The following is a 14346-nucleotide window of genomic DNA, read 5'->3' as shown; positions in this document are numbered from 1 at the left end:
AGGTATTCGTAGCTGGGCGCCCCTTGGGTTAAGTGAGGTTAGGCTGGGCTGCGGGGTCCCTGAACTTGAGGGCTCGGCGCTTGACCTCTGCTGCCCAAGGCTCTGGGCAGCCCGTGCCACTGTCCAGCCCCTCCCCCGCACAGCCTGAGAGGGACGGTGAGACTCCTCCAGTGGACCATGTCCCGGCGCTCACTCCGGTCCCACACTCCCCCGGAGACCCTTGGATCCGTCTCAGGCCTGTCCAGGCCTGCACAGGTGCCCCTGACGCGAGCAATTTCGAACTGCCCACGCCCACCCAGTAGGCCACGCTCACCCCAGCTGCACCCACCTAGTAGGCCATGCTCACGCTAGGCACCCCCCACCCCCGCGGGCAACCACAATGCTGATGCGGCCCTCAGTGAAATTTAGTTTGACACCCCTGATTTAAGGGAAAGAGGACAAACATAAGTTTGACCATGGCAGAACAAAACAGTGAACTATAAATTGTAACAGTAATTTAGCTGGAATTCAGGATGATTTGCCCATCTTGATTTTCTGCTGCACTAGATTATTATACTATTGCACAAACAAAGATGTTCTTTCTCATCTGTGTCTCTTCAGAAGACAATAGCTGGAACAGAGTTCTTCCTACCTGTGAAAAGTGACACAAGTTTCACGCAGTTAGAAATGTCTTAGATATCTGCCATTGATTTCTATATTAAGTCGATTTGCAGGTTTTTCAAAAATAAGCATCCGAACAAAATAGGTTTCTGTTCAGAAGCTTTTGTGAGATGTTTATTTGTTTCTAAGTGTAATGTATGAAAAGAGATGGATATGTTTTTGTTTTGCTGAGACACAGCAAGAACATTTTATTGTATATTTTAAAACTTTTCAAAAATTAGCATGCAAGATTTATTTTCTTGTTTTATTTATTTTTGTAAAAAAAATGTCAGGGAATTACTTTCATATAAAGTAGATGTATAGAAAAATTCTAGCTAAAACTATATTTTAAAAACATTTAAATTCATGCATCAGACATATTTTGATAACAAATTGTCTGATAACAATTATGAAATAGGTTGGATTTTATTGATCCATTCAACAATTCATATTGTTTCAAATAAGTAGATAGATCTAATTGATTGAAAAGAATACAATTTGTCTGTTATAGTGGCAGGAACACAACTGACATTTTGTGTAAAAAATAAGATATTGATAGAATCAATCTGCTACTAATTAAGCACATTTTGCTATTTGTTATATGAACTTTTCAAATATTGCTTTCGTTTATTTGTATTGGCACTGAAAGATTGACAAGGAATTAGTAGTAAAGTCATATGGAATTTTACAGTTTAGTACTTATATGCCAATGTACTATGTGTCATTTGTGACAGGGAAATGAAAAGCAAAGAAATAACCTGGATTTCTTTACATGACAAATATGTCCTTTTTTATTCTTTTTCTCAACATGTGCAGATTATTGTTCAATGGCGACCATTGTAGATCAGTCCAATGTGAAGCTGGTGTGTTTATTTTTTAATCCAGTCAAAGATGCCCTTCCACAGATCTACAGAATTGGTGATATTGTTCGACTTCACAGAATAAAGGTAATTTTAATGCACTTCCTGCCATGTGGTAAGAAAGCACTATAGTCTGTTCAAAGGAAAGAGAGCAGATACTTCTTAGCATTAACCTTTGACAGAGAGAATTCTATCTTCTATGGGCTTGCTGATGCATATTGGTCACTCTTATCCAGTAAACTGAACTAGAAGGCTCCACATGGCCTTTGGGTGGCATGGTGGGGGAACGCAGGTCTACCTCAAAAAACTTTGAACTTAATTTTAATTGAATTATAATTAGATTACATTAATTATAGATAATAGGATGACTATTTAGGGATGTTCTTTCTACCACACTAACGTCGAGGGAAATTCTTAGACAATTCCTGGCCTTTAATGGACTGCACAAAGTTTTGAGTTCCCTACCATAGCCAGAGAACTAGCCATATTATTCTTATAGATAGACGGAACTGAAGCTTTCTCAAAATACTTTGTGCATTTTGTCTTTGTCTTATGATAAGGGTGGGTTTTTGTATGTGATCTGTCACTCTGATGGTAGGTGGATCTTGAACTGTGATCCATGACAGACAGCATGGTTGTTTCTGTTAGACATTTTACTTCTGTGCTATAATGTTTAAAGAAACGCAATCATTCACAAATATTAATTAGAGATACTCTTTGCTGCCTTTTCTTGGTCATTACTCTAGCCTTATTTATTTTTGTTTGCTATTCTTTTAGCAGAATCTTGATGTCCAAGAACTTGTAATTCTCCTCTGTCACTTTTCAATATATTTCAATCTTGATGGAGTGGGGGATAATTTGGGGATAATTTTTCAACTTTGTCAAGTGAACTGGTTGCAAAGTGCATTTTACAGGTGAAAATTGTGAGTGTTTACTTTGTTCAGTGGGTTCAAATTAGGGGATATTCACAATATTAAGCAACATAAATATTTGGTATACAGCATACCAAAGCATTTGGTTCGATTGCATGAATGTTATTCTGGTGGATTTTTTTTTGTTTTCAACTATGGCAAATATATTTGTTCACTAGAGAATGAAATGTAAGCAAACTTATATTGGGTGTGGATTTATAACCTGTTAGAATTTGTGATTTTTTTGAAAGATTATGTATCATTTACCTCATATTGCACCTTAGTTGAAGTTATTTTTTAACATACAGTTAGCATTTAGCGATTGCTTCGTACAGTGAGTGTTCATAGTTATGACAGTGATAAAAATATAACTTTGTGACCAATTCCTGCATTTACGACCTTCAAAGGTCTGCAAAGCGAAGGAAAGCTGAAATAAGCTCACAAGCACCATAGCAGTATCACTTAGTGACCGCTTTGCTAAGTGATGGCTTCACTGATCCCAGTTTGATGGTGAAATGGCGACTACCTGTATACCTGATTTAGATTAAGCACACTATTCCCCAAAATGGTAGAGTCTACCTTTTTTTATTTAGATAGGCATGTTTTAGATTTATTAAAATGAAAGGCAAAATCACAAAACAGTGTCTCACTTATTTTGGCCATGTCATGTGGGGGAATTCACTGTAGAAAGTAATTATGTTTGGAAGAGTTAGTGGTTAAAAGAGAATTCCTCAATCTTTCTGGCTTTGCAGACTGGCCGGGCTCCGCATGAGTGGTGGGAAAGCATGTGCGTGATGGGCACACGCATGCTGCTCGTGCAAATGGAACATGTGTGCGCTTGCCCGCCAATTCCAAATGGCTCAAGGCCCAATAGTGGGCAGTGGCCCGGGGGTTGGGGACCCCTAGGTTAAAGGAAACCAAGCCACCAAAGAACAAAAAATCACCAAGAGTTGAACACAACTAAATGAATATCATCATCATCATCACTGAATGAAAGGATTTGCTATTTGCCACTTGCTGGGCAAGTGCAGTTTTGTAACTGTTTCTCTGAAAATTCAATTCAAGTGTGTTTGGGGTTCAATTGCAGGCAAATTTAGAATAATATTTTAATTAAGGTACTTAATCGTTCTAGTTTTAAGCTTCCTAAATGATTATGGTATTCTCACATAGAGATGCACAAATTTATATGTAGAATGCACAGACTTTTAATCAATGCACAGACGAAACAACATTCCTTTCTTACTTGTTTATTTAGATTAGACATTGTAATATATAAACAAATCAAAAAGAAAAAAAAGCAAGAGAAGAAAAATTTCACACATTGATAAGCCATAAAATGGGCTGGTGATTGTGACAGAAATTATTTAATTCTCCTAAAATACTTGGCATTACTTCAATAATATAATCCATCTCTTTTCTACAAGATCTGTTAAATACAAAGGGAGTCTGAAGATCCGAGCATCGACTGTTATAGAGGAATGTATGAGCTAAGGACTTCAGTTCCTCATAAACATTTGCTCTAAAATGGAAATACTGTGCTTTTTGCCCAGAACTGCTATCTTATTAATATAGTTTTATTGCAAAAAAAGTAAACAATGATTAATAGGAGATTTATAAATAAATAAATAAATAAATAAATAAATAAATAAATATTTCTGTCCATATAGATAGAGATATATAGGTATATGCATTGGTAAGATTTTAAAGAGTAGGGCATAATAAAGTATTATTAACAATCTGCATCAGTAAAATAAAATAAATTAGGTGTTTCTAATGAGAATATATAAATATAATTTCAGTTTAAGAACGCCATAGTTGTGTGAAACCTAAGCAAATATTATATGTAAAAATTTAACTTTAACATTTAATTTAACACCTAACCCAAAGATGCCATTTTTCTCAAATATTAAAAGGAGAACTACTTTAGATATCCAGTTTTATTCGAATGGATCAGGTCTCACAGCTCATATATTCCAAAATATAACTCAGTAGGCTGTCATTAAAGCCCATTCAAGAACTGTCATATAATTGCTTCAGCAAGTTGAAGTTCTGCAAGAATTCACTGAATCCCATGCAGCTACTGATGGTAGTGATGATGAAAACAAGATAAATCGTGCCATAAATCCCTGCAGATGTACCTAGGCTCTATGAAATGTATAACCATTTATACATTTAATAATTGTATAAATACATTAAAGCTGATACAGTCCTTTTTAAAATTCCCCAATCAGTTATTGAAAGAATCCATTCCTAGACTGATCTTAACTTATCTTCTCCGAACCAGATGCATCCTTCTGACCCAGTTCACTATACTAAGGACTCATAGCCTATTGCATCTGCTGACCAATAAACCGAATAAAATTGCAGTAGACTCAATAAAGAGATTAGGAAAATAAAGAGCCAGAGGAAGGAAAGATGAGACTAATGCATTCTCCCATTGGAAGGAAATAACATTTGAAAAAATGAGCTATTTGAGCAAGACAGTGATTGCATTATGTTTGACAACACATTCTCCTTATTGCATATATTGGTGACCAGCTAAGTAAAGAAAATAGCCATTTCAAGTATCATTGTACTGATTATAGAAGCTGATTTATTGCAACAGAGACTAGTATTTTTATCTAGGAAGATTTATTACCTGGAAAGTACCTAATTTTGAAACTGTTATGCCTCTCAGATGTTGATTATCCTTTTAGCAACCAACTGCAAATAAAAATGCTATAATCAGATGTTTATTATAGCAAAACAGCTGTTTACATGAAGCATCAACAGTGCTGGCTTACATTGTTTCTAGTTCAAATACATTGAAATTCTATATTTTTGCAAACTAATGTCTTCCTTCAGAAACAGGGAGGCAATCTGTGATACTGTGTTAATGTTTTTACCAACACATTATTAGTCACTTTGTGCGTTTAATTCTAGAAGGCATCACACTATGTTTTCTGCAAATAAAATGGCCATATGTACTCAATTTATATCTGCTGGATTTCAAATAATGACCCCAGAGCATATAGAAGAATGGAGGACATTCTCCATTCCACCAGTTGATAGTTAAAAAAATATCAAATAAAGAGATGTTCTCAAACCATAAGGTTAACCAATTATTAACTATAATTTGATACTTTCTAAACATCTTGGTTTTTTTATTTCATAATTTTTAGTATTGCAAGCCTGTATAAAGCCTTAACATTTTAGGAGAAACTCTATTCTATACGATACATTATTTTTATTCTTGTAGATCAGAGAATTCGATCACCAGTTCCAAGCGATTTCAGGTCCTGGATTTGCTTCACTTACATTTGATGGTAACATTGGAGCTCCAACGATTCCCCGAACATCTAGTAAAACATTTTCATTTACGGATGAAGACAGAAAAACCGTGGAAGACTTGCGTGTTTGGATAGCAAGTAATCTTTTCAGTCCGCCTCCCATGACAAAATTATGTGACATCCAGCCATCAATGTTTTTTGAATTCACTGGCCAACTAATAGGAAAAGCTAAAGTGGATGGATCTTCTTATCTTCTCAAGGTCTGTTTTTATGATTATTCCCATCCCTGCACTCATTACGTTTTAATTCAACAGTAATTTCATAATAGCTATAGGTAGGCTATAACTGAACTGGGGTTTTTTTCTGCTATCAAAATCATTTTTAAATCTTCTGCTAATAATGCTGCATTTTATGATTCCTGAAACTTTTAGATACCAAAGTTTTCATTCAAGCAAGTTAATAACTTCTGGTTTTCACTGACCATGTTTTGGCTCAATTTATGGTGGCATCTATCCAAACTGGCTTCATTATTTGATGGCCCTGATTATCATTCAAATAATTAATAGTACTTTGGGAAGGAAATAAATCTATGTACTTGTAAACATCCTTGCTTGAAGCCATATTTTTCCTATCCTGTTAAATCTTTTTTGAATCTTTTAGTATTACCCAATTATGGATTTTGAATCTTTTTCCTATGAACCAGGGCAATTAGGATTGCTTATTAAACATCAATATATTCAAACAAAAATATATTTCCTAGGAAATATACTAAGAAAATATGATTGAAATAATGTATGCTGTTAACCTCCTTTGCAACTATTTGGAATTCTGAAAGTTTAAAAATATAAAATATGTCAAAATAGGTATACAAATTGTGATAATTCTGCGTAAGAGAGAGACTTAAAATTTGCCATGTTTAGATGCATTTTGCTTTCTTCACCTCAATAAGCATTAGCTTTATCATACTTTCCATTAATAAATTGAATAACTACACTGCTTTACAAAATTTACTTTTATTTTCCTTCAAAGTGCAGCCCGTTATAACTACTCTTGTCACTAGAAAACTATGAGAAAATTGGTTTATAAGAAGTTTTAACTTCTTAAAAATATTCTCCATATTCTGTTTTTTGGTTTCATTTTCGGGAAGTCATGTTTGCTTCTCTGGATGACCTGAGAGTTTTCTATGTCAGATACATGCCAATATCTCTCAGATTTCTACATTTGATTATCTGGATCCACAGGCTTTCTGAAACATTGCTTATGATGCTGTTTTGTTGATCAATAAAAGTAGGAGAAAATTGAAGAAAGGCATGGAGAATGTCTCCTAACCTTTCAAGCAGATATGTTTAATGAGTAATGGAGTTTGCATAAAAGAAGCATGTTTATAATTAGAATACGGCACTGATTCATTGTGAATTTCTGTCTTCCATTGGTTAAAAGGGAGGGAAAGGGCATTTGTAGCCATTAAAATGGCATATTTTATTCCTAACTTGTTTCAAGTTCCAAGCGCTCAATTTAGATAGATGGTTGGAACATTTTGCATGGCCTACTTACAAGTTTAGGAGAATGAATAAAACACATTTATCCAAAACGTTGCCACTAGCATTTTTAGGAGCACTCTGCCTTGTTCTTTTAAATTATTCCCCGGAAGATTGCAAAATAATGTTCTTTATACATAAATACTGTCTCAAAGAAATTTAACAAAGTGTGGGTGAATGTTCGTTCTCCGAGCGTATGGGTTGGTTTCCGAATGCTTTGTTAAGCAGGCTTGGTAACATCTTCAATGGAGTTTAGGGGACAAACGAATACATTAACAAAATGTATTTGAAGAAGAAGCTTTGGGGAATTATAGTCTTAACAACACCTTTAAGGTTCAAGTTGTCTATCCTTATTGTAGTTTTTAAGCCTTACTCTGGAATATTATTTGTGCAATTTTATCTGGTTCCAAAAAGAGTGTTTTTTGTTTCATTGCAGGTATGGGATGGCACAAAATGCCCTTTCCCATCTTGGAATGTGCTTGTTAAAGAAGAAGACCTAAAGGGAGATGAATATTTCCTCCGTCGATTAAAATATCTAACAGTGGATATTGTAGCTTATGATAATCATGTGCATGTGGCAAAACTATTAAAGGTAAAGGTACTTCTTGGCAATTACAGCTTTATTTTTTTGCTAGTTCTGTTTTAACTCTCCATTTTTTACTAAAAGTGAGTCTATGTGTACATTTATTTAAATTAAATTAAATGAATTTATATAAATTGTGTAATTGCCATGATTAGTCCCAACAAACCAAATCTCTGGGGGGGGGGGACAAGTAAAGAAAATTCAATTAACTTATTATGAAAAAGAGTATTTAAAGCTATATTACATCTTTTTGAATACAACTATGAACATTTGGAAAAAAGATGAAGCCTCCAGTTTCTTTCCTATTACTCAGATAAACTATTTTTTTTAAATGTAGCCTTTCTTGTAAATTATACTGTTTTATTATTTATTTTTTGCTTTTAAAAATAATATTTTTTTTAAAAAAAATGAACATAGTCTTGTATGAATTTGTGATTTGTTCATAAATATTTTCTAAACGTTTCATTTTGTGATCCATACACTATTTTGGGAGCTCTGCAATGTAAAAAGAAAACGTTTTAATTTTTATTCCTTATTGAAGAGTGCCATCTTGCTAAGGGGGTTATTTTTAACATAGGAATTATTACTGCAAGTCTTAAATAATTATATTTCTAGTGATATTACATTTTCAAGATTGCAATATAATTCCATTCTACTGCTAAGGCTGAGAGTGGTACAGGTAATCATCCACTTACTACCTATTGTTTAGCAACCAATCAAGTTACGATGAACCTATCTTGAGGCTACTTGCAATTCGGATTCAGACTTGCAACGGTGTCCATCCCCTTACAGTCACATGACCAAACTTTAGACACTTAGCAGCATGGCTGCATTTACAGATGTTTGCAGCACCCCAGGGTCATGTGACTCTGTTTTACAACGGTTTTGCAAAAAAAACAATACTTAACCCACATAGTTAAAAAGCTTTACCAACTTACCATTGTTAGTATGTCTCTAATGTAGCTGGAGAAAGTTGCATTTTCATCTTAGCCATTCACATTCTCACTTGCATTGTTGAACAAAAATCGCACTGCAATGCAGTCATGTACCAATTAATGCCAACCATGTCTCCAATTCCAAACTGCCATATGGAAAACGAGCTCCAGTTGTTTGGGAATTTACATTTGTAGATTTGCTGCTTTCTTTTAAGCCATTTTCACTAAATAACCCTTAAGTTAAATTGGGATTTGTTTTCTTCAGTGCCACTTTTTAAGGGAAAGAGATAATTGTCTAGCCGTTGTTCACTGGAGATAAATCAAAGTTAGGGTTCCTTATTTTCCATTCTGCCTCAGTTTGCTTTGGATTTTTGCTAATTAAAATGCAGCAAAACCAGCTTCTATTACGTACCTATGGGAGGCAGAGTTCATCTTTTTGCTGGTACATTTTATGACAAAATAAAAACTTAATCCTAATACATTGATCCAGTTGTGCAAATGTACGGAAACTGATTGTGTGTTCACTGTCTCAAATTCTGTTGTTCAGGAGTGAGCATTGTGAAATCCATGCCAAGCAGAGATAGGTGCAGGTGGCTTCTGACTTATGACCACAGTTGGGACCAGCATTACCACTGCTAACCAGGTTGATTGTTAAGTGAGCCACCCACAGTTTTACACAATCTTTTTTGTCATGGTTGTTAAGTGAATCATGTCATGGTTAAACAAATCTGGCTTCCTTCATTGACTTTCCTTATTGGAAGCTGGCCGGAAAGTTTGTAAATGGGTGATCCCGTGATATCAGGACTCTGCAACAGCCATAATTACGAAATGCTAGTTGCCATGTGCCCCAATTCTGATCAAGACTGTGCTGCAACAGATATAAGTTGGAGGGTCACTATTTTCAGTGCTGTTGTAACTTTGAACTATCACTAAACGAATGGTTGTAAGTCAAGAACTACCTGTAATAGGACGGCTTTACTGAAAAGACAAGAGACTCTAACAAATGGAACAAGCAGGTGAGGACTGAATAGAAATACTGACTATGGAGGGGAAATAATTGAAAAAGCAGCTGAGCATTGATGCTAAAAAAATGCATGGGCCCTATATGTTTGTTCAAAGAACATTCTGAGCACATTCATCTTCCTACAAGGATTTCCAATGCAGGAGTTCTTTCTGTTCATGGGTTTTTTGACTGCAGTTAAGCGGTTATGAATTTTTAAACATGGAAGTATTTCAATAAGTAGTTTGTGCAGACTTGCCTAGAATTTCCTGTTCACAAGCTGGAAAGGTAAAAGTATGCAATGCTGCCACTCACTGGAAATTACTGGTAGTGTACTAGAACTTTTTTTTTTACAGTAAATGAGGTTAAAGAATAGTGCATTAGTTTTGTATGATCTCACTGTTGAGAGGCATTGCTGATTTCCTAACCAACACTTGTGTGCAAAAATTCAGTCCTAGTTCATGCTCCATAAGTACACAACACCTGACACATCTTCTGTATGATATAAAGTTAAATACTTTTCTGAAAACTGCAATCCATATTTACTGCTTATATTGACTTGCTTATAAATTTAACAAAAAGCATAAATATGGCCTGTGCAAAAGTTTAGATACCCTTTTAGTCAATACCTTAATACATTTTTGGCAGAAACAATAGTTTCCAACCATTCCTTATAGCCAGTTAACAGTCTGTTTGTTTTTTGAATTTTTAAAAAACTTTTCATGACAGAATTCTTTTAGCTCAGAAATATTCTTAGGTTTCCTTACATGACGGTGCCTCTGAGATCTTCCCATATAGTTTCCATATTATTCAACTTGGGGCACCACAAAAGCTATTCAAAAACCATTTTCTTTCTTTCCTATAATTCTTTCAGGGTTGATTTGAAGGTACAGTATGTTTTGGATTGCTACCTTGCTAAAATATCCAACCTTCTTTCTCCTTCAGTTTCTTCATTGACAGAGACATTCCTGATATCCATCCATCAATTTACACCATTTTATGTAAAAAGAAATCCACTTAGAACTAAAGAATTCTGAAGCTATGGTTTGCTTTATATTCAGAATTGCATCATACTCCACTATTCTACATGTCTAGTATCTCACTATGTCTTTAATTTTCTAGTGTAATTTTAGGCAGCTAGAAAGGCTTACCATTATATCGATTATATCTTCCTTAACGGTAACTATTATTTTACCATCTAGGGTTAAGTTAAAACTTACTATTGAATTATAAGAAAGTATACGTTGTCATAATTATATGTTTTGTAGTTAACAATAATCCAATTCTTTTTTCTGTGTATTTTAAGATTGGACAGTTCATTTCAATGTACAACGTGCACGTCAAAACCCAAAGTTCTGAAAACGGGCCTGATGTTACACAGTTTCTTCTTCATGGAGGCACCAGGCATGGTAGTGGAATTGCTGTCCTGCCCGAAAGTCACCCAGATATCATCGAACTAAAGTCGTGAGTAAATAACATTTAAGATTTGGAGAGAAAACATGCTAATTTGTTCAGCCCGGCATTTCCCATAAATGGAGCAGCCTTGATTAATTCATGAATCATACTTTGTCATTTTAATTCCATCCCCAAAGTCTTAAAATTCTCAAATTAACATCCCACAATTCTTTGACCAGAGATTAGAATTCTAAGTGTTACGCTATTTATGAACTGTGATGTGAATCTTCTGTGCCTGTGATGGAATGTCTGTATTCCCAGGAGGGAAGGAGCACATTCCAAAGGACAAGAGACAACATAGTGTGAGAGAAAGAAGGTGAAGATAGTTCCTCCCTAATAGTTCCCAAAATATATATTTTATGGTGCAAATAGTCTCTTTTAGTTTGGCAAGATTTCTGTCTATAGATAAGGAACAATAAAGAAATCTGCTTTGAAGAATCTCAGCATGTCTTTCTTGGTTTTTGGAGCTTGACAATAGCATTCCATACTGTAAGCAAATCTCTATGTCATGAATTGTTCAGGATAATTTCCATAGAGCAGAACAAAGCTATTCAGGCACCTCTTTGAGGATAAAGCTATTATTTCAGATTTGTATGATTGTACAAAATGTAAACTATGAGCATGCCTGAATGCAAGTTATCGTATTGGCTTCTGTTTAGCATGGGGCTCTGCTCTCCTAATTCAGCTCCTTGTGATCTAACTTGCGGTAGCCTTCTCCACTCTGGATGCTCTTGAGTGAATTTCTTGTCCCAGAATTGTCAGTGATAGATACAGTGTGGGATTCTGGGACATAAGCTTTGGGAGGCAGACAAGTAGGATAAGATTAGTTACCACACTCTGCTTTCTGGGCTTCTGATTAGCACAGTAGTGGCAGAGGACAAAAGAGAAAGGTGAGTTCAGAGCTGCTTTCTGCTTTTGCTATTGTTGAATATAGTTATGGCATAAATACTTTTCGTAAATTCTGGTGTACATTACTTTTAAGTGAGTATCTCTCCCTATCTAGTTTCCTTCCCTTATTTGTGTGTGTGTGTGTGTGTGCGTGTGAGAGAGAGAGAGAGAGAGAGAGAATACATACACAGTATACATAGTATATACACACACTTGTGTAATTTAATTTGATCTAGAATAAAAGGAAATCTTATCCACAGTTATATACAAGCACCTTGCTTGTTATGGTAGTACAGTAGAGTATATATCAACATTTAGTTAGTAGGGAATGCACCCGAATGGGTCATTTGTCAGATGCCAAATAACACATTATGACAATATTAGTTTTCATACACCATCACACTTCCAAAAGACCTTGTAATTTAACATTTTAGATCTGAGCATAACATTCTTGAAATAATGGCATGGAAATTTAGAGATGTGAAAAATATGGCACAATCAACATCTGCTAATATTAAAGTGTTGTTATACTTATCAAGCAAAAGAATTAACTGAAATCTAATTTCCTGTTTTTAATAGTCTGCTAAACTTTATTCACTTTTAGTACATATATATATTCATTATTAGATTTCTGGACACTGTAGACTTGGCATTAAGCGAGAGTTCAGAAAGAGCTTCTCCGGAGCCTGAAAATTCTTATACTTTATGTAAGTTTTTTTTTAAATATCTTTTTTGTATATTCATAGAACAGGATTGAGAAACCTGTCTCAAAGTTTTGCTGAGCAACGGTCTCTAGCAGCCCTAGCCAGCAATTTCAACGTTGTAAAAGACTCTGAAAAATATAATCCAACATTTGGAAGAGCACAGATTCCTATTTTTATAACGTGGCTAAGTCCACTGCTGTTTCTTTTCTTGATGCAAAATAAGATACTAAGAAAAGCTAGAACATTTTAGTAAAAACTGTGCTGTAAATTTATTCACAGCAGAATAATATTTCTTTTTCTAATGAATAAGTGCATTAGTATGAAGTAATAAATTCTGAATTTATATGTAGTACTGCTGTCTTGAAAATAAAATAAAATTCCAACAATGTATGCAAAAATCTACATTGGTAGAATTTTAAATTTAAAATGCTTATTTCGCTGCATTCTCTGAAAATTGAAATAGGTAATCCGCTTATACAATATTGCTAATCAAATCTGAAAAGAAACCCACCGTATATGTAATTATATGCATGTTATTAATTAGAATTGAACTCTGTTATCTTACATTTCCATCTCTGTGTGCTATACTTCTTTTCCTTTGTGTTGCTTTTGTAAAACAGTGCTAGAGAAAAAGAAAATGAATTTCCCCTTTTTTTCAAAGTAGGATCCTGTGTAGAAAGATGTCAGCAGTTGTCTGTTACAGGTAAGAATTTCACGTTAGGTATTCTGTGTATTTTGGAATGGGAAGAGAACTTCTTTTACAATAGGACTTCCTGCCTATTCTTTCCTGTGGCTCTGAGATATTTTAGAATGGCACTGTTGGTGAGTTTAATAAATAATAAATTTATTTTATTATTTTATACATTATAAAATAATTATAAATTTATCAGTTAAAAATAATTTGATTAAAGTAATTAATTTAATAAACAAACAAACTATAACAGAGCAGGAAATGGTGGGGAGGGCCTTAGAGGAGCAGAAGGTTTTTTGTTTTTGTTTTTTTGGGGGCTTGGCTAGGAAAGCATTTTGTCTCAGGCTATAATATTTGAATTTGATGTGTTATGTATTTTAATATAAACTTTATTTAATCCATCAACCATATTGTGGAACAAAACCTAGTTATACGCCAGTTTTTAAAATTCTTGGGTGCACTGACATTCTGCTAATATAAAAAAACAAAACACATACATTTTATATATGAAGGATATGTCTATATATTAAAAGAAGAGTGCAGAAATTAAATAGGAAAATTTATGAATGCATACAAATGTGTAAACAACTGAAAATAAGTTTGTCCACCCTTACGTCCAGGATGTTGTTGCTGTTGTTGTACATGAGTATTGATGAGGGCACATGCTTTTAAGTGGCGGCTTGGGAGACAACTGCCGCCGCTGCATTGGACCGAGTCGTGCCTTTGCGGCCTCTGACCCGGCCTAGATCTCGTCTGGCTCCCTGGTTTACCGGGGAGCTGAGAGAGATGAAACGCCGGAAAAGACGCCTAGAGAGCCGTTGGAGGGCCAGCCGAACCGAACCCGCTCGAACACAGGTAAGGACACATGTTAGA

At 34.8% G+C, this 14346-nt stretch overlaps 1 protein-coding gene across 1 annotated transcript in view; it reads left to right on the top strand.

The window, feature by feature from the left end:
* POT1 (protection of telomeres 1) overlaps positions 1–14346 on the top strand; it is a 53865-nt gene that overhangs the window by 14590 nt on the left and 24929 nt on the right. Inside the window, exons 7-12 of the mRNA XM_015832517.1 lie at positions 1456–1586; positions 5649–5939; positions 7654–7809; positions 11042–11199; positions 12706–12785; positions 13444–13485. Of these exons, the coding sequence (XP_015688003.1) occupies positions 1456–1586; positions 5649–5939; positions 7654–7809; positions 11042–11199; positions 12706–12785; positions 13444–13485 (858 nt within the window). The remainder of the gene's footprint in view (positions 1–1455; positions 1587–5648; positions 5940–7653; positions 7810–11041; positions 11200–12705; positions 12786–13443; positions 13486–14346) is intronic.

This window comes from Protobothrops mucrosquamatus, unplaced genomic scaffold, assembly GCF_001527695.2.
Source record: "Protobothrops mucrosquamatus isolate PMUCROS unplaced genomic scaffold, P.Mucros_1.0 scaffold_29, whole genome shotgun sequence".
NCBI classification, from domain to species: domain Eukaryota; kingdom Metazoa; phylum Chordata; class Lepidosauria; order Squamata; family Viperidae; genus Protobothrops; species Protobothrops mucrosquamatus.
Note: the sequence above shows the minus strand (reverse complement) of the source record. Positions and strands in the feature narration are given on the sequence as shown.